The sequence below is a fragment of the Xiphophorus maculatus genome, chromosome 19 (assembly GCF_002775205.1).
Source record: "Xiphophorus maculatus strain JP 163 A chromosome 19, X_maculatus-5.0-male, whole genome shotgun sequence".
Lineage (NCBI taxonomy): Eukaryota > Metazoa > Chordata > Actinopteri > Cyprinodontiformes > Poeciliidae > Xiphophorus > Xiphophorus maculatus.
In genome coordinates, this window is record NC_036461.1 from 25227580 (window position 1) to 25255380 (window position 27801).

Consider the following 27801-nt stretch of genomic DNA (forward strand, 5'->3'; position numbering starts at 1 on the left):
TAATCAGGAAGCCACTCAGAGTTACTTTGGTTCTGGTAGAGGTCATAATCGCGATCTTCAAGAGTCAACCGGCCCATACAGGGATCAGAGGCAAGATTAACATAATATAAATACTCATAAGATTAAATACACATTTGAAATAAAATTAACACATTTGTTTCACATTAATCAGAATTTCATGCATCATTTTATGTGTGTGTTTGTAGGCTAATCAATAAGATATTTAAATGTAACGTTAACAGGGTTTAGCAGAAACAGAGATTACAGGAATTAAAGCAGATTTCTTGTATCTTTTTCTTTATTGACCTACTTAGCTAGTCACAGAGTGTTTTTCATTGCAACATACTTCATATCTTTGCATAAAAATATTAGTGTCGAAGCCATGGAAATTTAAAGCAGCACAAAATTAATGTTAGCTCAATTAGAACAAAGTGTTCCACATAAAAACAAGTAGAAATATTTCCTCCACAGATTCTGAGAATTTACAGAAAGTCCTTCTTTGTCTTTCAGTCATAAAAATGTCTTTACCTTCAGAGGCTTCGGTATTATTAGATTTGCCTTTTTGATTTTGTCCCATTCCTACCGAGCTGTGCTAATTGAGGCAGGTTTGCAAATGTAACAGTGGTCACTACTATTTAACGATACTTGGATGATTTGAGTTACAACATTTAATTTTCATTTGGGACAAACTAAGTATTTTTTAAATGTAGTTGAGTTGATTTGAATACTATTATCAGCTTCAAACAGGCTTCAAACTTTAGCCTGTTTGAAGCCTGATTGAAACAGGCTAAGGTCTTTAGCTTTTTTTTTTCTTCCAGAGGTTTACATGCAAATTTTACAGCAAAACATCTTCATCTCTTTGACTCGACAACCATCTGGTTTCTGAGTAACTGCACATTCTCTTGCTTCATATATTTGTTTAAATAGATGAATATTGTAGCACACAATTTGATTCACTTTAAATATGAGAAGCTTACAAAGCCTAGACAATAGCATCCAGGCTCTCCAAAATAGTTTTAAAACCATGAATTTTGAAGAAGTTGGTAAAACGTCTCTTATTATTTATAAGAGACGTTTTGCATTGTCTGAATAGATTTTCAGTGTAGTTTCTTGGTGTCTGACGCAGCAGTCTGTTCTTATACTTCCTGTCTTGCAGGTTTTTGGATATGCTTTGGATATGCTGCTTATCTTTTCCGTGTGTAAAATAAGCACCGTCATAACCAGATCCGTTATTTCCTCATCACAAATCAAGGCAATTTTTTGTAACACGGAAAACAGCCACAAAACATCTTCTTGAAGGGGTTGTTTTTATCCGATGCGAGGGCTCTGTCCAGCTGGAACGTGCCCTCCTGGACGGTCACCTCGGCGTTCTGGACGTTCCTCTCGATGATCTCCACCCCGGCCCCCTGCTCCTCCACCAGCATGGCCACGTCCAAGAAGAGCTCCTGAATCCCCTGGATCCTCTTCTCCAGCTCCTGCAGCTCCCGCTGTCTGCTCTCGATGCTCACCAGGGCCGAGCGGGCGGTCTGGCCCCCCACCTGGATGCTGAACACCTGCGGCTCCTCTCCCTCCATCATCTCTTCGAGCTCCGTCTCGCTGACCTCCCTCCCCGCCACCTCCATCTGCCGCTGGATGTGGCGCTTGCAGGCCTCGCTGTGGCTCATCTCGGCCTCGTTGTAGCTGAACATGACCTCCCGCAGCGCGGCGCTCAGGTAGCGGTACTGGGTTCGAGCGACGCGGGCCGCGGGGTCAGAGGAGCCCCGCTGGTCCTCCAGCTGACCCCGGAGGTCGTTCATCCCGTGCAGCTGCTGCAACACGGCTTCCCCTCTGTGCTTGATGTCCATCCCGATTGCGTTGGAGTCTCGCTTCGTGACATCGGGAAATGAAGTCTTGTTTAACGTCTGGAAGTTCACTTCCTTTAGCTCGCCAATGTCGTTCTGGATCTGCTGGATCTCCAGACGGATCCGCTGGGCCTGCTGCAGGATCCCATCCAGATCCGGGTTGGAGTCTTCGTGTTCTGAGCGGCCGTTCAGGTCCACGGTGCTGAAACCTTCAGGATCAGTCTGGGCCTCCTGCAGGTGTCCCAGTCGGTCTCTCATGTCTAAAAGAAACAACAGGAAGGAGGTTAGATCCATTCATTTGTTTAACAGTGACACATTAAGCACAGCTGTGCTTCCTACAGAGGCTAAGAAAACCTTCCATACCCCATCTAAACACTTCCATATCTGCCATGTTACAACCAGCAACTTGAACGTTGCTGAAATGTTCAATACAAACAAACTTGACCTGACCTAACATGATGCTGCCACCACCGTGTTTCAGTGTGGGAATGGAGTGTAACTTTGCCAGTGTGTAACATTAAACATGGAACAACGACAGTAACATCTTGGTTTCATTTGACCTTCTCTTACATGTTTGCTCTGTCCCCCATACTGCTTTATAAAACACTTCAGTTAAGACTTTGTATGAGTTTTATTTATCTATTTTATTGCAAGTCTGCCAAAATGACTAAATGTGTGGAGTGTTTAACTATTACTTCTGTTGCCTGTTGACTGATAGCTCCTTCTCTGGGTAATTATATTTTAGGGTATCAGATTAAAGGCATACCGTACTTCTCAGATTTGATTTAAAAATTATAACATGAAAAAAAACGTGGTTGGATTGTGACAAACTGAAAATTTTTAAATATTAGCTCATTTTTTTGGTGTGTAACTTCGGCCCTGCAAGATCAACTAAAACCCTCTTTTAGCCAATAAATGTCCTACTCCATCTGAAAACCGCTAACAAAAGAGGAAGTAGGTTCTTAGAGCACTTTTCTCTGTTTTTGACAGAGGCCATGCTGATAGGAGTGGTACGTGTTGAAAGCTGAAAGATTTACATGCTACAACTTTAAGTCAGTTCTGGGGGGAGAAAAATGTATTTCAACAGGGAGCTGAAGAGAGCAGTTCTGAAAGTAAAACTTTGCTGTCAGAAAATTACATTTTGAAATACATGTTTCTTCATTTTCAACCCCAAGTTCTCTAAAAGACTCTCAAGTGTGTGAGTTTAATCTTCACCCAGAACATACAAAATATTTAGCAAAAAAAAAAAAAGATTAAAAAAAATACTGCCCACCCTTACGGGATATTCAAGAGCAAGTTAAAGCACAAACATAAACTTTTCACAGTTTTAGTTTTAGGGTAGACGTGGGTTCAATTCTAGAGAAATTATAAAGGCAAAAGCATTGAAGTGGACTAAACAGATTGCAGGTCAACTTAATGAACCTTCTACATCTGCTACTGCTGACTGTAGAAGTTTAAAACAATTCAATATTCACAAATCCTCGAACGTTTCCACATTCTATCACATTACCACCAGCAACTCTAGTACATTTCCTGGAAATGTTTTAACGTGACAGACCAGCACAATGCAATGTACAACTGTAGTGGAAGAAAAATTCGTTTTACAAATCAGAACCTGAAAAGTGTGGAGTGCTTTTGTACACAGACACAGTTAGTGACTCTGTATTGTTTAACGGCGACCATTTTGCCGTCAGGCTTTTCTGTCGGTACTGAAAAACTGCATCCCCACACCATGATGCTGCCACCACCATGTTTCACTGAAGGGATGGTGGGATCAGTGTTAGTTTCCTTCCGCACAAAGTTTTGTATGGAGGCACAAAAGAAAAGCTCAATTTTAGACTATTTTTAAAAAAATTTCTCTCTGTCTGAGTGGGTTATGGCAAGTTGCAAATATGACTTCCTGTGGCGTTTTATCAAACATGCGTAGCTTTTTTCTTTCTACTGTTAACCAAAAAGGCTGCACTCAGTAGTAAAAGAACATAAATAACAGACAACTGTGTTTTTTATCCCTTCCCGTTGGTTGAAAGAAGCATCCATTGGCTGTTTTTCAGCAGAACTTATGAAGGCTTTCCAGGGTGCGGCCTCACTAAGACGTGACCTTTTCCTCATCGCCGATAGTCGATAGTCTTTTTAAAGCCGATAGTCTCTGCGTCTCCAGCTATCAGGTCATCTCAGATGAACGTCCTTGATCCAGCGGGACACTTCTCAAAACTCACCAAACAAGCTCCAGCACAGCAAAAAAGGACAGACTAAGAATAACCGAGCTTGTCTGATATAACCACTCAAACTTTGAATTGAATTATTTACAGTGTCTGTTTTGTTGTCTTTACAGAAAAACACATTTTTCTTACTTTATTCCTCAGAAGGGCTCCAGTACAGGCCTGATTTGAGGCCTTTAGAATCATTTCTATATTAGAAGAAATCACTATGACAGAAGTTTTTCATCCCTTACTTGCACCGGTGTGATTTTTCTGTAGAGGCCTTGCAGCTCGTGTCTTTGCGACCCCCTAATTAATCCCGATCATGTAGAGACAGGTGCGAGGTCCAGCGAGCGTGGCGACGTCCCAGGCAGCTCGAGATGACTGCAGGTAAATGTTAACCCTCATCACTCATGCACGTTAGAAACCAAACGTTCTGCATTCCTGCGGCGTCACATGGAAACGGAGTAAAAGCGGAGACCGGCCTCTCGAGGATTTTATCAGAAGGAGAAGCTGGTGTTGACCGTCCGCATTCCTCTGATCGGCTGAAAGTGCGTGAACTTTAACAGAAAATCAATTTCTGTTCGAGTTTTCCTCAGAAGTTAAAACAGAGCCGGTTCCTGGACTCTAGAAACAAAGTCTTACAAAGTGTTTTTGGTCTAGTTTCTATGAGTAACCGTTCAGCAAGCAATAGGAGATTGCTTTAAGAAAGTCACTCCTTAATACTGATGAAAAAGTACTAGCAATAAGTGAAGTAGTCTGCCAGTGGAACAAGATATTTGCCTCATATTATAAGTTAAAAATGTCAGTGATGTTGGTAAGGATTTCTGTTTCTTGCAGTGTAGGAATAGAAAACAGGAAGTGTTTTAGATATGCTATCTCCACAAAGGGTGTGACTTACATGTTCAGATGTGATAAGACGTAAGAGAGATTTGTTTTTCTAACATTGAGGTTTCTGTGGAAAAGGCTTCTGGTTTAATGAAACAAAACCCTGTCCAGGAGAGCTGGGCGACAACAAAAAAAGCTGAAAACTGGAGCAAGGTTTTAGTGGGTGTGTGGGAGGCAGTGTGATACAGTTATTTCCAAAGAAGGACTTTTTTTATTTTTTTTTTGGATCTGCATGATTAGCAATTTCCACAGCCCTCTGTGATTCTGAGTCACACTCGGCTTGCGTCGCGAAGGGGATTTTTGTTGCAGAGTCACTCGGCAGCTGCTGCTCACACACTCTTCAGCTGTCGTTCCTATAAAGAGACGAGCAGCATGAATGAAAACCGCCACCGCCGCCGCCTGAGGATTCCCCTAGAAACCACAGCAAAAGCAGCGGATCTTTCTGTATTGTCTCCTGTTCCACTCGCCTGGCCCTGAGAGAGCGCCTCCAAAAAGTATTCACCTGACTCTCTATCCCCCCTCCTCCCTTAGCAATCGAAATCTGAAAAGTGCGTCTTTTGATGCGATTATTGCTTCAACTCTTTTGAGGCGAATCTCTATTAGCTTTGCACGTTTACAGAGTTAAATGTTCGTTTGTAAAACATCTCAGGGAACTGGAAGCAGAGCCTCCGTCAATATTAATCTTCAATCGTTGTTGGATTTAGGTCTGGACTTTGACTAGGCCATTCTCCCACATAGATATCCTTTGACCTTGATCTCTGCTTGAATGTTCGAGATCATTGTCCTGCTAGAAAAGAGTTGTACACATAAAGCAATTTATTTTAAGCGTTTCTATAATTATTTTTTCTTTTTTTTTTTAAATCTAAAAATAAACATGTTATTTCAAGGTAAAAACATTTAATTAAATAATTTATTTGGCAGTGCTCTCTAAAGACAACGGCTATTTTTAGAACTTGCTCCATGGGCGACTGACAATGTCCCCTCGGGCGACCGGGGGCCCGCAGGCACCGTGTTGGTGACCTCTGTCCTAGTGAGTTTGGTGCAGCTCGACTCAAAACTGTGGAATTTAGAGCCAAACGTATGGCAGCGGCGTTACAGGTCACTTCGCCACGCCCACCTGCTCCATCGAAATCCGTCGGTGTTGGCAACCCAATCACACCAACACGTTTTCTGTCTCTGGACACAGTTTCATGTTGATTAGGGCAAAGGGATCAAATAGAGACCGTTCAGAGTAAACCATGACACTTCCTATTCCCAGGGGGCGTGGCTTAAGTGATGTCATCATTTGATCATTGGGTATTGTAGGACACCCAATAATGATCAATCACTGAAAGTTTGGTGCCTCTGTGAGGTTTTGTGTAGGAGTTATACCAGTTTTGTGTTTCATGGCGAGTAGGTGAACTTTGACCCCTGGCAACGCCCCTTCAGTATGCACAAAAACCCACCGTTTTGATAACTTTTAATCGGCCATGCCTTATGATCAGACTGACCAAGTTTGAAGCCGATCAATCGAAATCCCTAGGATTGATCGGAGTTCGATCAAATGCGAAGGCTGTAAACGGCCAAAATGGGGTCCCAAAATTGGAACTTCAATCCAAAATGGCCGACTTCCTGTTTGAGTTGCACTAAATCATGAATTGAATTTTCTGTGCGTCTTGGGGAGCTCTACAAGTGTACCAAACTTAATGTCTCTACGATGAAGTAAGGTCCATGCGGAGGGTTTTTTGAAAGTTGCCAGGTGGCGCTGTTGAGCCGTTTCAGTTGCGATTTTTGCGACACCCTTAAAATACAAAATTTTCACGCAGACTCGACACGTCCGCCAACTTTGGTGAGTTTTTGAATATGATAAAGCCCCCAGAGAGCCAATTCATTTGATGGACAGAATAAAGAGAAGATGAAACAGTGCGATTACAACAGGCCTTCGCAGCGCTCAGCTGCTCGGGCCTAAAAGGTTGAACTGAAGTACCAAATGTTCAAAATCAAGGAAGAAAAGATTTCTAGAGAAAACAGGCTGTCACCACTAGATGGTGACAAAAGCCATTCGGTTTCAGGGAGTTTTCTCTGAGGAGGCAACTGAGAGACGTTCAGATTTTAATATAGCTGAATATTTTCACTGTTTTAGTTCCTGAAGTTTTCCGATTGAAACCACACAAATTGGTAGCTACAGTTCAGAGCTTCTAGAAACAAATAAACATTTTATATACAATAAATCAAAGAAACTTAATGTAACTCAATAAATTGTACTTTTAAACTGATGTCAAGTGTATTATTTCTAATCATACATTTTAAATACACCTTACACCCACATGTCATGTCCAAAGGAGGCATGTATTATAATTTTCAACCGAGCAAGTGAAGTTAGGTTTATGCCTGATAGACTTTTACCTCCGTTTCCAAACTCAGGTCAGCAAACATTACAAGCGAGAAAGTCTAAATTGTGTTTCCAGTCCTCAGTCAGCTGGTTCAGATTTTGTCCTAAATCAATAAACTTCTTTAGGCTTTGCTGATCGCCAGTCATGATGTTAGCATGTGAACAGCCAAATCAAAAGATAAAACACACACGCACGCCTCCTGCGGCCTCGTTCTCTTTCATTAGACGTTTACATTGGACAAACTCTGGGAAACGGCTTTCTGCGAGCAAACCAAAAAAAACATCCTGAACTGAAAGATGGAAACCTTCAGTATTCAAAGCCAAGTAAAAGTAAAATCTAATTGAGATCTGTGCTGCCCATTAGTCCTCTGATATCAGGTTTCCATTCCCTGCTGCCAGACTGATCTCCTGCTGGAGGAAAGTGAGCTTGATCTTCTTTTCTCACAGAAGATGCGATTGCTTAATCTGATATCTTGAACACGGGGTCAGTCAAGGAACCTTGCTGGCGTCTTAAAATATAACTTTGCATGTTTACACAACTTCCGACTTTGTAAATGATATCTAATGTCCTTTTCTTGCCTTTTTTCCCCTCCCCTCACCGGCTTTTACAGCGCAGCCACGATAATCTCAAAACTCCGGCCGACAGTCACGGTTTCTAATCTAATTTCACGTCCACTGCAGGAAAAATCGCGACAGGGAACTTAGAGGGGACTCGGCCAACCGGATCGGAACCGCACCCTCCCGGCTTGGATCGGGCACCTCCGAAGACGACCAGGTAACACGGGAGCACACGCGGTGGGAGCCGCTGGCACCCCCCGCGTTTTTATTGGATTAGGTCTCATCAGGCCTCAGCAGTCAGGCCGCCGCTCTGAATGGAGAAAACATCAGCCGCTTCCAGTTAACCGGAGTTGTGACTCTAATTATTCAACTTATTAACTCCGTACTGAGGTACACATAACAGCATCAGCGTCTCGGAGCATCTGATCAAATTAACATGAATGCCTGTCACGGGGTTGGAGATGCTCCCTTCTGATTTCCCAAGCTCCCACTTTGCTGCGCTTGGGTGATATTCCTTATATTCGCTCGGTCTTGTTTTAGAGGCGGCCTGTTTTACTTTTTGGTGCATCTGCTTGACAAACTGCATCCTGGTGTCATTTACATGAATTTGTATTTTGCAGTAGCAATAACAGTGTAAAACGTGAGTAAAGAAACAAAAACAAAACTGTTTTAATGTGATATTTTAAACACATCCAGCAACAAAGTCACAAGAAGTTAAATTTCTGCAAAGTACTTTGCTTTCAATCAAGTTAATTCCTCATAAATAAGTAGCAGAAATACCAAGAATCGAATCGAATCTGATTAACAGAAGACAGACGTATATAATAGAATATTTCTAAACTAATCTGCTTGTGTCTAATCCTTTTTTGACGGTGATGGTAAAACATATAAAAAGCAGTGACAGCAGGGGGCCTGTGGTGTTGTGTAAACATTAAGTCTATGGAAAAGTTGAGGGTCCTTAGTCATCACCTCAGTTATGCAAGTTTGGCCCCCCAAAACCCTAAACTGCTTGCTTCATTCTTCTTTATTTTTTTGGCCCAAGAGAACAAAAGATAAATAAAATACTTTTTAAAAACAACAGAAAGAGATTCAAGGAAGTAATGGAATAGACAAAAGCCTTCTGGATGATGGTAAGGGTGTCAGGGTTGGTTATAAAAGAGTCTTTCACCAGAGACAAACACATAAATGAAGTTAAATATTTATAACCCAATACTTTAATCGGTACAAATTTGATTAGTTTCTTGGTTTAGACTTGTGTATTTTAGGAAGACTTTTTTATCCCTAAATTGTTGAATGTAAAAAGTTACGCAATAAGTTAGGAGAGATGAGTTTTGCATACCCGTACTTCCGATTTAAATGCTGGCATAAATATTCAAACCCTCCGTTTGTGTTGGTGTGTGTGTGTGTGTGTGTGTTTGTTGCTGTTTTACATTTTTTTTAAATGTTAAACAGAAATGTTTGTGTTTCTTGTTTGGATTTGTTGTCGGAGTTGAAATCAGCGCTTATTCATGTGTAGGAACAATCCAGTCAGTTCTGACCCAGAACCAACTGACCCACCAATCTGACTCAGTTTGAGCTATTTTGCAAAGAACAATGGACAAAAAGAAATTGTCTCTATATGTGCAGAAGTGGTTATAAAAACAGTACAAATCACTTGCTGGGGCAAAACGACTTTCTAGTAAATATTGTCTCACATAAAATGCAAACCATACTTTTCAAAATCTACATTTTCAAGCATTTCGAAAACCATAACATTTCCAAATCAATGGTTTTTGTTGGTTTATCAAATGTAATCCCATGAAATTTGTGGTTGAAGCCTAATAAATGTTTTTTTTTTAAAAGTTCAAGAGGAAATTACAATTAATGAATGGGAGATTCCTCTTTGTATTTTTATTTTTTATTTATTTATTTTTACTATTACTATTGTTTTTTCTTGTCTTTTCTTTAAGACCTTGGACAAACAAAACTCTTTTTTAGAACATAACATGTGAATTTCTACATGTAAACTGTAAGATGTGTGAGATGTGACATGCACTGGAAAATCTGAATAAAAAAGTTCAAAAAAAAAAAAAAAGTTCAAGAGGTGTGAATTTTGCGGGGCACACACACACACACACACACACACACACACACCCACACACGCACACACACACACACACACACACACATCTTCCTTTATAACTGAGTCTGCCTGATAAATCTCACCGGAGGAAGAAGACCAAAGTCTTTTTCTGCCAGCCTGTCTGCGACCTGATTAAGTCTTTAAAGGATATACGGAAAACATGGAGCTTATTGTTTGGCTCGCAGATTAGATCACGCAGTAAATTGTAGCACATATCTGCATCAAATTACATGAATATAACCTAGAAGCCACCTGTTTTGTTTTTAATGTTTGTATATGTAATCACTGAAAGCAAACGTTGTAAATTCCAGAAAATCTTCAACTGAACAATAATAACGGAGGATAAATGTGTTTGAAACCTTGCTGAAGTAAATCAGCGGGTCGGGGTCTTTCCATAAAAGGTCCAGAAACATGTCGGACTGTTTTGGTTTTGCTCATACTGCATCTCGCCCGCATGCTCCATCACAAACTCTGAATCACATTATTTCTCGTTGGCTGAACAGTTTGGCCAGTCAGCTGATTTCCATTTGTCTGAGCAATTTGTTCCAATCTTGAAAATCTTTGACATTTTCCATCTTCTAAAATGATTCCGCTGACATTACAGTTTCATAAATTAGCCAAATACAGAGAGAGTCAGGAAGTCAGAACATGCTTGTTAAGTCAGATTAAAAGTACATTTTGAAAACCTTCAAGAGGGGATCACACATACTTTTCATCTTGTATTAAATATGTCATTTTTTTTATTGGTTTGATGTAATAATCTAATGTGACATCCATGTCTTGTTTTCATTAACTAAGTAGGAAATCATCATAACTAACACAAACGAGGGCTTTAAAACTCCACTTTGTGTGTAATTAATCTACATAACATGTTTCATTTTGCAAATTGAGTAACTGACATAAATGAACTTTTCAATCATATTCTAAGTTATGACATATGACCTTGGACTCCCTGTTACAGGCTGAATTATTTCAGTATGAAAATAACACATGACACCTCCTGATGTCCTGTGCATGAAGCTCCTAATGTTCTCTGAAATCCAATCAACCAAGTCGCCCGAAGAGTCCCGACTGGACAAGACCAGTGAAAATCAATCGTGTTCGTTCCACAATAATCGCAGCGACTTCCCGGACGAAGCAACATCCACTCGTTCCTCCTATAAAGAGCTTAAAGCCGTGCGCTGAGCCAACATGACATGTGCTTTGGGTCTTTATCATGTCGTCCTTTGAAAAGTGTAGAAAACTATATTATAAAGACTATAAAAACTTTACAATCCTGACAGAGCAAAGTGTCCCAGGTCACGCCCAAGTCAACGTCCATAGTGATCAGAGGCACTGTAACATTTTGAAAAGTGAAATACAAGTACGGTTTGTAGTGTAAATTAAAGTGTAAAAAAAACAATAAATAATATTAATATTACAGTAGTAGATGGACGGTTTTACTATGTGTGAGTGAATGCACAATGCAGGATACGTAAAAGATTCGTGTGCGCAGAATCCTGACTCAACACAACTCAGTTGGGACGAAATCTTCTCATCCCACATCAGTGTCTAACCTCATAAATGTGCTTTTAGGAAGAGAGGTCAAATATTCTCATAATGATGGCCCTAAACACATGTTAAAGCTGCACAGGTTGGGCTAACATCATCATAAACTATATTCATTTAGAACTGAATGTCACTCAAGGTCACATATGTGTGGTGATCGCATAGTTTAGGCGATGTAGTTTACGTGTATACAATTTTTTATTCCTTTTTTCTAAAGGTAAGCGCTTTGGGAGTGCTGTTATTTTTCTTCTCTAGGACAAAGCAAGTTTCGGTGTGTAGCTGGAATAATTGTCCTGTTGCAACAAACATTTTGATCCAAATCTTCCCATTTGACCCAAACTGACTCATTAGATGAACTGAAATGGGTCAGAAAGTTCAACAACAGCCACCACCACGGTTCAGCCCAGAATAGCCTGAAAACTGCTGGGACATCAGGATCTCTGTCCAAACTGGGCTGTGTTGTCATATTAGCTTGGACCAAAATTCAAAACGTTCAAACTCAATTGGAAATGTGCAGTTGTACCACTTAAACCAGCCAAAAAATAATAATTTCTTAGGAAGAATACAGAGGATTCTTCAGTTTAACCTCAACAGCTGCACGTTTCAAATTTAATTCGTTTTTAACATCATAGTTCCCCAACAAACACACAACTCCATTCCCCTCATGACGGATCACTTTGGCCTTTCAGTCATACACGTTGACCTGCTGAGGTCATGGGCCTGGTGCGCTTTCACACCAGGCAGCCGGCGTTGCAGAACCAAAGAGGTTTCACCTGGTTACACTTGTGTTCACTGTATTATTTCACTGTGACCGCAGTGGATCAGGGGTGTAACATCGGAGGGTTGACTTCAACCCCGCTATTACACGTAAATAAGAGAACAAAAGTCTGATCAGAGGAGGCTTTAGTTCTCCAACAGGACGACAGCCTCTAGGATAAACATCGTGGTATCTGGTGCCGTTCAGGTCTCAGAGGTGGGTGTGTTTTTGGTGTGAAATATTTGCATGCAGAACAAAAGCAGAAGACCTTGTGAAGACGCCGACTGACGCTGCTAAGAGAGTCTTTTTGTGCAGCGGCTGCAAATATCTGGTTTCAACTGTATCTTTGAGAAGGCGGCGGCTAAAATAAATCAACTTGCCAGGTTTTTGCAGTGCTGAACGGTCACCATGACATATTTCATAAACAGGTTTTAGTCTGGAGAAGAAAAAAAAATGAAAATATGAAATAGCAACATGAAACGAAGCAAGAATGTTGTGTTGGTGTTAATTAAAGTTAGTATTCACGCTGTTTCACATTGATTCACAAAACTGATACATTCTCACAATACTTACCCAGTATTTTTTTGCATTGTTTAAGACTTAATTTGATCAAATTAAGAGTGAATATACATTTCTAAACCAATTACATCGCACAAAATGATCTTGGCATAACTTTTAATTTATTACGGGCTCTGAAATAAGTTGGTGCATGTTTGCTGTTTGCGTCTGGAAGCGATCTGTGGAGATTGTACAATGGCTCCGTTTCATGCTCCCAGCTCGGACATTTCCTCGGTCATCTGAGTACAGGAGCTTGTTTTTCCTCCTCTTTATTTGATGCATTCGGAGGCGTGCCGATCCGAGCCGATCCGGGCCGAGCCGGGTCAGGCTTGGCTCCTTATATCTTCATGTGATCTCGATGGGAGGTGTTTTAACTCGGTGGGGAGGAGAGCGAAAAAAATAGTTGGTCAAGATCCATCCCGGCTGCAGTTAGGAGCTGACCTTCTCCTCCACGGAGTTGCCGGCTCGTTGGGATATTTTTTTCGTCCGTTGCGCGGCTCCCTCCGTCCGGACGGTGACGCGCTGCAGATCCGATTATGGGAGACGCTCAGTCTGCGCCACGGGAGGCCAAAAGCGATGCAGCAGCAGCGGAGGAGGAGGAAGAGGAGGAGGAGGAGAGCGGGGAAGTGAAGGATGTGGAGACCGGACAGGACATCGACGACAAGGTATAGCGTCATGTTTTCTTCCCGCATCGATAAGTTCTGCTGGTACATGAGTCGTGTTAAGACCTAGACGCAGGGAATACACCTGTTATGAACTGTGCGGAGTTTCTTTCTTTCACGCAGAATGGGGCTGGTGTGTGTAAAAAGCAGAGGAAGATGCTGAGGCCGGGGGTTTTTGCTGCTGGCAGGACAACGCAGATGCTGCTGCAGAAAAGAAGGGAGGGAACGAAAAGCTCTTTCAAATGGAGAGAATAAGTTGTACTGTAACACTGAGGTGTGTAGAAATGTCTGCCGGATTGCCACAAACGAGCCCACTTTTGCTCGAGTTTTAGAGGACTGGCTTTCATCTGCATTGCTTTTCTTTATGATGCGGTCGTTTTGAATTTCCTGACTGGGGTGGGTCGGTGGGACAAAACTCTTAGAAGAACAAAAGTGAAGCCCAAGGGAGGGATAAAATTCCCTCTCTGCTGCACTCAACAGAAAGCAACATCGATTATTTACGTGCACCATCATCACCTGGTCAAGATGGGCAGGAAGTCCAACATGATGCACTACTGTTCTGAGAGAGTGAGGTGAGACATGGACACCCGACACGTGATCGCTTCATATATAGCAAATGTCTGAATGTCAACAAGAACAGTCAATCCACAAACCTGGTTTATATAAAGCAGTAGAAATGCCATCAGAACCCAAAGGAACTCACTTTTGGAGTCTACAGTCACACAGGGAACAAGTGGAAGATGGAGGTCTGGTCAGAGAGGACTAAACATGAACCTTTTGGCCCACATGCTGAACCCTGTGACTGTTGGACCTCCGTCACCTCTAAACCACCTGGAACACCACATCTCAACCATAAGATGTGGTTCTGACAGAGAATGGCCTAGTCAAAGGGTTTACACACTTTAAACCAAAGAGCTATTTTTGCCCTCAGTCCAGCGCCACAAAACCTGCTTAGAGCCACTAAGATTACACCAATTTAAAAAAAAAAGATAACTTTAAATCTTTAATAAATATTTACAACAGCAAATTTGTTGTAATTTTTAAAGAACCGTTATTTTATTTCTATTTTTAAAATTTAAAACTAAGAAAAAAACTTTTTAAAAAGAGGACGAATACCTGGGACTGATGAGATGCTAATATTTGTGGTAAAAAAAAAAAAGAAAATAAAAAAGAAAGCACATAATTTCCAACCTAACGACATGAAAAAATAGCTACAAAATATTACAGGTGCTTTTAATTGTTGTTCTGATGTGGAAATTTAATGCAATTATTCCATAAAAAAAACTGTAAAACATCTAAAACTTGTATTTGTTATTGTATTTAAGAATGATTGGTTCTTTATCATTTAAATCAAAGTTATTAGGAGTAATTGGGGAATGTCCAAAGGAAAACTTGTAGATCCAGAGACACATGTTGCAAATCCCTGGCCTAGTCAAAGTAAGGACAATTGGGAATCTGTGGCAGAGCTTGGAAACTTATTTACAGATGCTCTCTATTGTACCTGACTATAATGGAGAACTACTTTTAAAAAAAAGAAGAAATGAACATGCTAATCTAAGTGTTCTGCATGACGCCTTATTTACTTTTACAACTTTTATAAAAAAAAATATGCAGCAATGATTGGAAAAGATGTCTGCCATTTCTCTTGGAAAAAGCATTAATCCAACCAGTAGTTGGTCACGGCAGCTCATACTGAGTCCAGTTTCTCTTGTTAAAAGGAAGTTGTTCCTTTCCAACGTCACCAAAAGCTTATTCAGGAGGAATTGCTGCAAAGCCAGTGACAATGTAATCAATGACTTTTTAACAATCAGCCTTATTAAAGTAATTTAACTGCGCTATATCATAACTAGGACCAAATTGGTATCTGTATGTATCATTGGATCAATCCTGGCACAGGTGTCAAACTCCAGGCCTCGAGGGCCGCTGTCCTGCAGTTTTTAGATGTGCCTCATGTACAAAACACTGGAATGAAATGACTTAATGACCTCCTCCTTGTGTAGATCAGTTCTCCAGAGCCTTAATGACCTAATTATTCTGTTCAGGTGGTGCAGCAGAGGCACATCTAAAAGTTGCAGGACTGCGGCCCTTGAGGACTGGAGTTTGAGACCCCTGAATCCTGGAATATACTTCTGTATATAAATTTGGCCTTTTCATGTGCTGTGAATTGGCGCTGAAATTTCATAGCCTAAAACATTTGTTCTTTTTTTCTTTATTTTGTGAACTGTTCAAAAATACATTCAGAGACAAACAAGCTCCAAATAAATGAAAGCAAAAGAAAATCTGCCGAACCGTCTACCACAGGTCAGGCGCTCGCTTGTTGTTGAAGTTGAGTGGAAAAGTAAGTTCTAATCACGTTATGGCATTTGATCTCTTGGCATCTTGTAATTCTCTCAGCGGTTTTGCCCTGCATTTCCTTAATCGTCCTCGAGGATTACTTGGAAGATCTGTTTTGACATCAGCAAACAGCGAGAAACATCGGCTCTAGGAGATTGGCCAAATATGTTAGGACACCTGCATCTATCAACTCGCTGACAGCGACGTTTATCCTGATTTATGAAGGGAATGACCTGGACACATGTTGGACATGTGTTGCTCATTCTCTAAACCCTGCTCAGACCTGCCGCACTAATCTGTCTCAGGGTCTTGAGATTTAGGCTATTAGGATTGTTAGCAGAAAGGTCACAGTCGCCACCATCCAACACTAACTGGATTGTATCGATTGTTTAGAAAACACGACTTAAGACGAAAGAAATACCTGGGCTTCACAAAGGGAAAGTTCTTTTTTTCACCCTCCCACCCATTGATAGACGTATGATCAAAATGTTTGTAATTTAAATGGAGAATAATTGAAGCTGACTGCGGATTGACTGTTTGCTGAATTTTATGTTAAAATTGGCTCCACCATGATGCAGATGAGAGCACTGTAGACTTGCACAAAGAAGGTCCTGGGTTTGAATCCCAGCCTGGAGTTGACCTGTACCATCTTCCTCCAAGTCCAAAACCATTGCTGTTAGGTTAACTGGTTACTGTAGGGTGAGTGTGTGAATGGTTGTTTGCCCTGTGATGCCTCTTGCCCAATAACAGCTGGAGATAGACAACAGTACTCCAACAACCCTGTAGGAATAAGTGCGAATGGACAATCGATGATTTTATAATCTATTACTCATCATATATTTTTGTGCTTCGCTTCAGGTTCTCAGAAACAATGGACAGATCTCTGACATCAACAGAAAAGCAGAGCTGAATGGTCACTGTGAGGATGAGATTGGCACTGAAGGTGAGGAATCCTAATTTAAATACACATCAAGCCGCATATTTACATACGCTGACTTTAAATCAGACTAAGTCTTTCGAATTTTTGGGTCACTCAGGATTACAAAAACTGTTTCTGCTTGCTAAATGTCAGATAACAATTATTTTTTTCCCTTCCATTTTCTCTAGATTCCGGTATTTACATACAGTTTCTTAATATATGGTAGAATAGTTTGTTGTAATTGTCGCCCAATTCTCCTGGTGTGTCTGAGTCACCTTGCCTGTACACACCTTTCCAGGATCTGCTTAAAGAAATCTTTAAGGATCACTGCAAATCATAGACTTTCTACTCTTCACGTCACTTCGTCAATACTTTCTTGGCATGATTCGGGTCATTGTCCATTAGGATTTTTAAAATTTACTTACTGACTGAGTCTTGAGTGGTTGCATCAATGTTTCCACATAATGTTATTTTCTTTAAAATACAATATATTTTGAAACGCATACCAACCTTTCTAAAGCAAAACAAACTCACGACATTATTCTTGATATTTTGGCTGATTTCATTTAATTTTTAATTGATGGTATGCAAGAGATAAGTGTTTAAAGTGTGCCCGAAAACACTTAATGAGATTTACCTCCAATTAACCTACAGAAAGTAGCCGATCATCACATAAGCTTACAGGTTACAATCAGAGACAAATATATGATTTTAGGAGACATTTCCTCTGGTCTCTTGAAACTATGATTGAATTGTTTAGTCATAATGACCACTGTTACATTTGGAAGAAAAAGAGGTAAGCTTGCCAGCCTAAACACACCATTCCAACAGCGAGGTACAAGCAGGGGCGCTGCCAGGAATCTTGGGCCCCATGACAAAAAATTTAATTGGGCCCCCCGATGCAGCTGCTGTTGCAATCCTTTGAGTCTATCTGACCCATAAAAAGCGTCACAATTTTAAAGGCTTGCAACTGCCTTGCTTTCTTTGGTCCAGTACTGATAACTAGCACAATATTAATTGCTTATGAATTTTACATGCAACAATCTGCATACAGCATGCAAATAGGTTGCTTAAATCTTTTCTATTAGTTTTAGATCACTGCAATGTATCTCCCCACGAGCAACAGTCATAGGCAAGATGCAAAATATACATGAAGCAATCCAGACTTCTCAAAAAATGCTATGTAGTTAAATTTTATTCAAGCTGCAGTTTATAACTTTAATAAAAAATATGTTTTCTCCATATTTGTTAAAGCTGGCACCATGTCAGATAATCTGTGAAAACAATCAATCTCCTCCACCTGCTCCTTGTTTTACTATTACTGGCTAAAGTAATGCAACGTTCTGGCCAAAAACAACCAATCAGAACCAGGAGGAGGGTCTTAGTGCTGTCAATCAACCTCATTCATACACAGCTAAGGGTGCCAATTGTCGAAAAGCAACTTATTACAGGAAAAATGTTTGTCTGCTGTCACTGGTAGCTATGCTAACTAGAAGGAGCATTCACCAAAAACAGGTTGCGCTAGCTGCAGCATAGGGATGAGCAGCCACATGAGATTGTGATTGACAGCACTAAAACTCACCTGTCTCTGGTTGGTTGTTTCTAGATATCACTGGGAGAAGGCAGAGGAAGTAGATTTTTCACAGATTATCTCTCATACCATACTGTCACAATGTAATGACAGCTTTAACGAATATGTAAAAAATATTTTTATAAAAGTTACATACTGCAGCTTTAATTTCTCTTAGAAGAGGACGGGTCAGGAGGGACGTGGGCTAGAGCTGCTGCTGACTGACCCATCTGTTGTTAAGTGTAGTAAAAGGTACAGGGACAGGTTAAATATATCAATATGTTGGTAATTTCTTTCCTTAATTCATTAAATGTTAGTGAAATCGAGGCAAACAGTCTGAAGCTAAGCTAACTATGCTGAATGGTTGATAATCTCACAGTCTACCCACCTCTAGGGAAAAAACTGGGTTACAAATTGGCACTTTTACCTTCCTCTCCCTCTATGTCTTATCTCTCTATACTTTGAAAACCTAACTTTATTATTTTTCTTAGCAGTATAGTAACAGCCACAGTTGTTCTTGTTTTCTACTAACTGCTGCTGAACACCGTCACCGTCAAGCGCTCCAAGCAGGAACGAACCATTTCATGCAGATCCAGGGGGGTTCAGAGCAAATGTGTGCTTTTAGGTCTGGGAGTGGTAACAGTTAATTTTTACTGTTGAAACAATTTTAGAAAACACAATATAATTAATTTTGTAATTGACAGGGCCCCATTTTTTAAAATTTCTATGAACAAAAAAATTAATAAATTGTGGAGGGCCCCCTGTTGGTCAGGGGCCCTTGGAATTGTCATAACTTTCCCCCCCTATACTGCGCCCCTGGGTGGACCTCACAAAAATGATGACATTATGAGGACAGGACATGGTGGAAATATCAAAGCAACATCTTCAGACATTAGCCAAGTAATCAAATCTTGGGCACGAATTAGTCTTCCAAATGGGCAATGATTAAACATACTGCCAAATTAGTTACAAAGGACAACAAAGTCAATGATTTGTAGTGGTCAGGTGCTATAATACCATCATCCAAATAGTTTAACACTTACAGTATTTAAAGAAAGTCTCTTATTTTTCTAACATGTAGCAAATAAATATAATTTTACAACAAGAAAAGTGTGATTTAACATTGGTCAGTGAAGAAAATGTGTCTTTATGGAGTTTCAAAAATATATACATTTTAGCTGTATTACTGTTCATTGGCAAAAAATCTGAAATTTGTCTCAGCAGAAAACTGACTGGTGTATAATTTTCTTCTATCCTGGTTCAGCTGCTGTTTGTCCAGACATAAACGTTTCAGAGCCACCAAAAGAAGAAGAGACACCCTTAGAAAATGAGGACATTAATTTGAGGAAAGTGACTGAAGAAACTGGAGACGAACAGGTTGGACACGATGATCTGATCGAAATGGATGCCAAGCAGAATGACATCAATGAAAGTTTCAGGAAGTTTTTCAGCAACATTGGCCTGAAACTGACAGTAAAGAGAGGCTCCACTGACAGAAGTGCAGTCCCAATAGACATGACGGAGGAGGAGCAGAGCAAACCAGAAGATGTTATGGTTGAACAGCCAACGAATGAAATAATTGAGGAGGCTCAAGAAAGCACAGATCTCAAGATGGCAGAGGAGGCTGTGGAAAACGATTCAACAGTGTGCCAGACGCTGACAGATGTTACACCTAATGATTTTCAGGACAAAGAAGACGAGAAAACAATAGGAACCAAAGAGGAAAATACATCCCATGATGCAGGAACATCTTCACCTCTCAGCGAGGATGTTACATCGCAAGAGGACCCACGTCCAGCATCTCCAGCTGGGCTTGACGAAAATGCAAGCCCATTTAAAAAGTTTTTTACAACTGGAATCTTTTCCAGTCTTCGAAAGAAAAAGAAGTTTGAAGATGATGAAGTAGGACAGAAAGAAGAGGAAAAGGCGACCCAGGAATCATGTGAACACCACCATGAGGTAGACGTTGCTCCAACTGAGAAAGAGCTTCATGAAGAGAAAACTGAAGAGGAAAGGCCAATCACCAAATCAGCTACAGCACCATCTATTGTCGTAAATGAAATCACCAATTCTCAGGAAATTGTTCAAGAAAGTCCCCTGAAAAGGCTTTTGTCAGGCTCTAGTTTCAAGAAACGAGGCAAAAAGCAAAAGGGCAGAAAATCAAGTGACACAAAGCTGTCCGACTCTGGAGAACATGTTTCAGATCAGCTTCTGTCATCAGCAGAGTCTGCAGACAACAAGAAAGAGGAAACTCCTTCAGAGGTGGTGAATGGGGAAGATGGGGCTTGGTTTTCATTCAAAAAGCTTGTAACTCCCCAACGGAGGAAGAAGTCATCTGTGGACCATGAAGAGTGGCCAATTCCAGGTTCAAAAGATGGACCGAAATCAGCTGAAGCAGAGCAAATATCAGATCACAGCACAGAGGAAGGGAAAAGGAGAAAAGATTCGTCTGTGTCATGGGAAGCTGTGTTGTGTGGATCTGGAAGAAGAAGAAGCCGGAAAACATCAGACTCTGAGGATGATATGCCTCAAAATAGTGACGGTAGCAAGCAAAATGGTGGCTCTAAAGAACCACTGATTGGAACGTCTAATGAGATGCAGGAGATTCTGGCGTCATCCCCAAAACAGACAGGAAGTCCTCCAGAGGAAGACGAAAGCTCAACATGGAGGTCGTTTAAAAAACTTGTCACTCCCAAAAAGAAAGTGAAGGAGGAAGAAGAAAGCACCATTGAAGCTGGCCAAGATGATTCTGCCTTTTCCATAAAGAAACTCCTGTCAGGAAGAAAAACAAGAAAGTCTGTTGATGTTTCTGGTGAGGAGGTCGGTAAAGAGGTGGCAAGTATCGATGACGAGGACTCCGAGACACCTGCTGTGGTTCCACTGTCTGAATTTGATTTACCTGAAACAGAACCAATGGCAGAAAAAGAAAGTAATATAGCAAAAGATGTAGATGGTGAGCCTCAAATGGGAACCATTGAGATCAAAGAGGAAGTCCAGTTACAGGACACTGCACCCACCGAGCCAAAAGACATCCCAAGCCATGAAGGAGCTTTAGAAAAAGAGGCTTCATCAGCCGCAACTACAGATGAAGAACCAGACGAGCTCACAGACTCAAGCAATCAACAGCTCAGTGATATCCCAGAGGAGGGGATCATTACAGAGACCACCCCAGCCTCAGTGGCGGAGGAGGCAGCAAAAGACGAAACAATAGCAGAGGACCTGCTGGAGATCACATCTGACGCCATAACCGCTCCGGAGCCAGCAGATGTTACCTTGGCAGATGACACAGAGATGGTGTCCGCAGTTTCCCAGTTATCAGAGTCTTCAAAAACATCTGGTAACACAACACCTGTCCCAGCAGAGTACACCATCATGAACACAGAATCCCTCCTGCAGCAGGTTTCTGAGACTATCGCTGCAAGCCCGAAGGCAGTTCCAGTGTGTTTGGAGGAACAGAGTCCTGAAAAAGCTTTTTGTTCAGTGTCACATCAAATACTTAAATTGTCTGTATTAGACCAGCCCAAAATGCTGGAAGTACACAGAGGATCAGAAGCAACAAGCATAAAGACAGGCCTAAATGCTGAAGGACTTGATGCAGTGAATGAAGTTGCAGCAACAATCCAAGCCGAGAGCATCTCTCACCTTAGTGAGGCCATTTCTACAGAAATGGCTTCAGAAGTTCCTAAAGAGGAGCCTGACTCTGCTGAGCCAGCCACAGATGACATCTGTGAGGTAAGCGTTTCAGAATTACAAAAAGACATAAAAGATTTGGAAATTACAACAGAGAGGCAGCATGTAGTTGAAGGTGCAGGGGATGTAGTAGAAGCAGTGTCAAAAGAGAGTTTACCTAAAGGAGAAGAAGTTACAGCGACTGAAGAACTTATTACTGGTCAAGCTGAAAGAAAAACAGATTTCGAAGAAGAATTAGCGGTAACATCAGTAGATGACACCGAGGAAGTAGGTGAGAAGGAGGAAGACCAAACTGTGACAGAAGAGGACATTGAAACCAAAAAGCAAGCTCAAAATGAGGTTAAACCTCCTGATGCAGTGGATGAGCTGGAAGAACAGGCAAGACAAGAAAAAGCTGAGGTGGCCAAAGGAGAGTATGATATTCACTCACCTGAAGAAAGGTCCCGAGAGACAATTCAATTAACTGAAACACCCTCACAGGATCTTAGTGAAGAACCCAAAGACAACAAAGAATCTCCAGTAGTGGAAGCTAAAACTGAACAAAGAGCAGTGACAGAAGTTGTAAAAGCTGCTGCAACAGAGTTGGTAGAGGATCTGGTTCAGACACTCAACACAGAAGTATCAGTTTCAGAAAATATTTTCATAGCTGAAATAGACACAGACAAGTCAAAAACAGTAGAGTCTCTACCTGAAATGACTGAGGAGACAGAAAAGAAAGGGCCACAAAATGATCAGTCTGAGGTTACAGTAGAATTAGAAAGTGTTCAAGCACCAATGTTAGAGTCACAAAAGGATGCAGTTGTGTCCCTTGATGAAGTGTCATCATTGCCAGACCTTTCGCCAGCTGAAAAAGATCCCAAACAAGTAGAGTCTCTCACTAAAGTCATTGATGAGCAAGAAGACAAAGAGGTCAAAACGGATGCAACTCAAACGGACAATGCTGAACTCAAAGAATTGAGATCTGTAGAAACACCAACAGTGACATCTGAAGAGGATCTAGTTCAGTCCCTTAATAAAGAGGCTGAAGCTGACATAGAGGATGAAAAACAAGAGGAAGGTGATAAACCAGAAGACAAAGAGCCACAAACAGATGCAGCTCAAATCAAAGACAAATTGATATGTCCAGAAGCACCAATATTGACTTCAGAAGAAGATGCAGTTCAGTCCATTAATCAGCCAGTGCTGTTCTCAGAAAACATTTCATCCACTGTAACAAATACAAAAGAACTTGAACTGGTAAAGTCTCTCCCTGAAGAAAATGAAGAACAAGCTGACAAAGAAAGACAAAAAACAATTCCTACACTGGAGTCTTCTGATGCTACACAAGTTTCTGATGTTAAAGGAGCCACTGATGTTGTACAAGAAGCCACAGACAATGTTCAAGAAGACATATTGGCATCAGGAGAAAGCAGAGTGGAGGTTCTAGAAAAAGATGCAATGCCTACTGATACCACACCAGAAGCAGAAATTCAAGGAATCATTGAAGTGGAGGATGCTCCTGAAACAGAGAATGATGAGGAACCAGAAGCTGCTGCAGTTCCACCAGATGCAGTAGCAATTAGCTCTGTAGCATCTGATGTGGAAGTGATACATGACGCTTCAGCATTGGAAACAGTCACAGAAGAACTAATTATTACAGAATCAAAGGAACCTCCACCTGTGGAACTAGTAGGTTCGCCTCCTAGTCCACAAGATATTGCCTCAGATTTAGAGACGTGCAAATCAGCAACTGCACCAAGTGATGAGGAAAGTAAAACTCAGGAACCTGAAACGCAAACATTACTTCAAGATGTTCCACAGCCAGAAGACATTGCTCCAGAAAAATCAGAGGGGAAAGATGTACTGCAGCTGGATCAGAAAACTGATACTAAACCATGCGATGCTAAGGTTGAGCATGAAGAAAATGTTCTTGAGAACATGGAGGGGTTACCAGCATTGACAGCAGTTCATGTATCCTCAGTTAATGAGGAGGCAAGGACTGCCAAGATCCTAGAAAGAACAACATGTCCTGAGGAAACCAAGCCAGTTTGTGTAGACCTGGCTGAAGTTTCAGAAGAACCTAAAAGTGAAGTGAATCTTCGTGAGCAGCAGGAAACGGTAGAGGGGGATAAAACGGGCCTACTTTCAGCTGCTGAGATAAAGGTGGCTGCCACTGATCAACCCGTCATATCACAAGAAGTTATGAGTAATTTAAAAGACGTTTCAAGTGAGAGACCTAATGTTGTGGTTCAAGAAGTTTTGATGAGTAAAACGGCCAGTGAGATAGAAATAAATGAAACAGTAGAGACTGCAACCCCATTAGTGCTAGATGACATTAATCAGGCAGCAGAGCCGAGCATTGCTGTTGTGACAATGCGTGTGCCGCCTGTGGAGATCGAGGTGAATCACAAAGTCCAGGTGCACCTGATGGATGTGGATATCAGAACAGCCCAGAACGCCGTTGACACAGTGATCCAAGTAGGCATTACAGAAGATAAGGAAGTCATTGATGTGTGCCATGAAAGCATTCAGAAAGTAGACAACCTCTTAGCCACTGCTGGAGTTGAAGAAGAAACTACTATTGAAGAAATCCAGGTGACAGTTCAAGACGTTATGCAGCATGTGACGAGTAACTTACTGGAAACGCCATCCAAGATGGTCACTCAACATGTAGAACAAGCCATTGATGAGTCAGAACGTATGATAGAAGTATGTGAGACAGACCAAAAGGAATCACTTGAGACGGAAGATGAGAAGGTGATCATTGACGGCTCTGAGATGGCCGTCAAAAGACAAGAGGAGGAGACCACTGTCATCACTGAGAACACTGGAATCCCGGCTGAGCAAGAAGGCCTTGAAGAATCCGAGGTACCTTTAATTATTCCACAAGGCCCAGACATCTCCATCGAGGATCACAAAGAGGATTTGGAGGAAGCAAAACCTGACAAGCCAGAAGTATGCGCCGCAGCAAGAGATGTAAGAACAGAGGAATTAGCTGGAAAGGGTCCAAATGAAACCACCATGGAACCTCTGGCAAGTCCTCAAAGACAGCTCGTTACACCTGACAATGCTGGATTAGCAGTCCCCCAAAACACTGGAGTAATCTCATCAGTAGGCAACCTGGAGTCCCCTTCTAGCCTGTCTTTAGAGTTCAAACTGAACATACAGTTTGCTCAAGCCAAAGCCTCAACATGGCCCTCCGCTGCACCTATAGAGAGAATTGAACCCGTGAAGCAGGTGGATGTTTCTGAAGCTGGAGTTCAGGCAGAGGAGTCAGCAGAGTCTGTACGTCAAAGAGATGAAAGCAAGAAACAGACAGAGCTAAATGAGGTTGCAGTGCAGGCAACCAGTATCACAGAACCAGAAGCGGACTCACATTTAATCCAAAGGGCTGTGATTGCAAGTCCGCCAGTGCTACTGGATGTGGGTATCCAAGCAGTGGAAACAATAGCGCCATTGGAACAAACCCAATCTACTGAAAGAGTCATTGCAGAGGTTCAGACAATGGAGGTTTGCCAAGTAGCAAGACAAGAGAAGAGAGCAGTGCTCCTGAGAAAGCCTCTGCTCTCCGAGGTGAAAAAGGGTTGGGCCTTCAGACAATCAGAGGACGAAAACGATCAAGATGTTTGGCTGGACGCAGAGGAGGACATCTATCCACAGCAGGACATGCAAGCATCCACAGAAAAGGTGGCTGAACGTGTCAAGCTGCAGAGTGAAAGTGAAGAAAAGAATGAAACAGAGCCTGAGCTGGAGTTTGAGCCATGCAGCCTGGAGGCTGAGGACACCGAAAGTCAACCAGACGCGCTGAAAAAAGAAACGAGTGAAATGGAAAGTGAAGGGGAGGATTTCACTGTTGCACTCGAGGACCTGGGAACCAGTGTCTCTGCAGTGGAATGAAGCTAACACATCCCGACTCTGGGGTTAATGACAGGTAAATCTTAGTGCATTTTCAGAATCACTGTTCATTTAAGGAATTTAGTCTTCAATTATCTGTCACAAATGACTAACAGGTGCTTTCTCTCATCTTTTCCAAGGTTGGACAATCATAACAAAGGACGAACGTTCCGAAAAGCCATTGCAGTGTTTCCTGTGACATCAAGTTAATCCAGTAATATTTCCATATTTAGTGGTGAAACCATTCTTGATTTTAAACCTAACATTAATTATGACAGAGGTGTGGTTAGAGAAGTTTGGACAGGGAAACCGTTACCTTCTCAGGGTGACTGCAGTGATTTCAGGTGTGAACGCATCAACCTCTCACTAAAACATGGCTGTTCCAAAGTGTGCAACTTAGACTACTAATCATGTCCAATTCTTCCACTTTTAACATTATATTAATTTTTTTATTTTTTGAAAAGTTAGTGATTTTAACACTATCTGAGAGAATTCGGAATCAGTATTTACGTTTGTACACTGACACTGCACACACCTTTTTTATATACTAATATATGTAGATACTTCGCAGCCTGTCCTATTTATGGCCACATATATTTCATCATTCAGCCTTTTAGTTATTTCACCTGCAGAGCCTTGTAAAAGGGTTCATACTCCTTGAACATTTTCACATTTTGTTAAGCAACAACCACAAACTCAAATGCATTTTGTAAGGAAAATTACCCGTTTTTTTTTTCTACGAATAATCTTAAAAGTGTGAAAGTTATTTGTATTCATCTCCTCTGAAACAATACTTTATACATTGAAATTTTCCTGCAATCCCAGCTGCAAGAGTTTTGGCGTCTACCAACTTTGCACATCTAGAAATCAAATTTCTTTGCTTATTCTTTACAAAAAAGCTCAAACTCTGACAGATTGGTTAAATAGTATCTATTTCAAGCGTGTCACAGCTGATTTAGGTCCAGATTTCGACTTGATTATCCTAACACAACAAAAATTATTTGATCTAAACCATTCCATGAAACTTTGGTTTCATTTTTAGAGTCAAAGCCTCCTTATAGTAGCTTGCTTGCACAAGCGCCACATCTACCCTTTAAATTTTCAGATGACGAATTAAACAAAGCTCTGTGACATGTTCAGATTGTGAAATGTTTTTTTTTTTTTAAAATAACCCTGTGCTAAACTCCACAACCGTAACAGAATGTAATAAATTTTATTTAAAGCTAGCTGAGTAAAGGGACTGGATATAAAAGCACACCACACTTTTGAGATGTATTTGTAAACAAAGTAGAAAACCATGATGTTTGTTCCACCCTACAGTTACGCGCTATTTTACTTTGCTATACAATCATATTGATACAGCGCTGTGTGCGGCTGTAATGTGACAGAAACAAGAACGTTTATGTGGGAATGAATACATGTTTGAATGTGAGTCCTTTACGGTTTTGCGAAATGTATTACAGACCTAAACATATTTCAGATATGTTATTATATTTTATCTTGTACATAATGTCTGTTTTAAAGCTTACCCAGGCTCTATAGTGCATATTTGCAGTCAAAAAGAGATACCTGTCAGGATCTGTGTTTTCTGTGTTCATTTAGAGTTTTTTGTGTCCTTGCGTCTCTTCGTTGTCCTGTCCTCCCCTTGATTGTTCCCAGGTGTGTCTCGTCTCTGTGATTACCCTCCCGTGTATTTAACTCCACCTGTGTTCTTTGTTCCTCGTCGGGTCCTCGTCGAATGTGTGTTCTCTCTTCCGAGTTTCTGTTTTGTTTAGCGGTTGCTACCGGCGTCGAGCCCTGGCTTCAGCTCGGCCGTGCGGCCCGTTCCTAGAGTGTGTTTACCCTTCATTAAAAACATCATATTCATCTTACCTGGGTCTACAGCGTCTGCCTCACCAACCCTCACCACACC

The 27801-nt window shown here is 41.2% G+C and overlaps 2 protein-coding genes across 2 annotated transcripts; one reads left to right on the top strand and one right to left on the bottom strand.

Moving 5' to 3' along the window:
• Positions 1-315: 315 nt before the first annotated feature.
• On the bottom strand, positions 316-4452 carry LOC102217842 (syntaxin-11-like). The gene is made up of 2 exons (XM_005799283.2): positions 4294-4452; positions 316-2101 (listed from the first exon to the last, which is right to left on the bottom strand). Exon 2 carries the CDS (start codon positions 2097-2099, stop codon positions 1248-1250), a length of 852 nt encoding a protein of 283 aa, XP_005799340.1. The 5' UTR covers positions 2100-2101; positions 4294-4452; the 3' UTR covers positions 316-1247.
• An 8545-nt stretch (positions 4453-12997) lies between these two features.
• On the top strand, positions 12998-27543 carry LOC111612259 (A-kinase anchor protein 12-like). The gene is made up of 4 exons (XM_023352921.1): positions 12998-13506; positions 16696-16780; positions 19591-25926; positions 26030-27543. Exons 1-3 carry the CDS (start codon positions 13378-13380, stop codon positions 25890-25892), a joined length of 6516 nt encoding a protein of 2171 aa, XP_023208689.1. The 5' UTR covers positions 12998-13377; the 3' UTR covers positions 25893-25926; positions 26030-27543.
• The last annotated feature ends 258 nt before the right edge of the window (positions 27544-27801 follow it).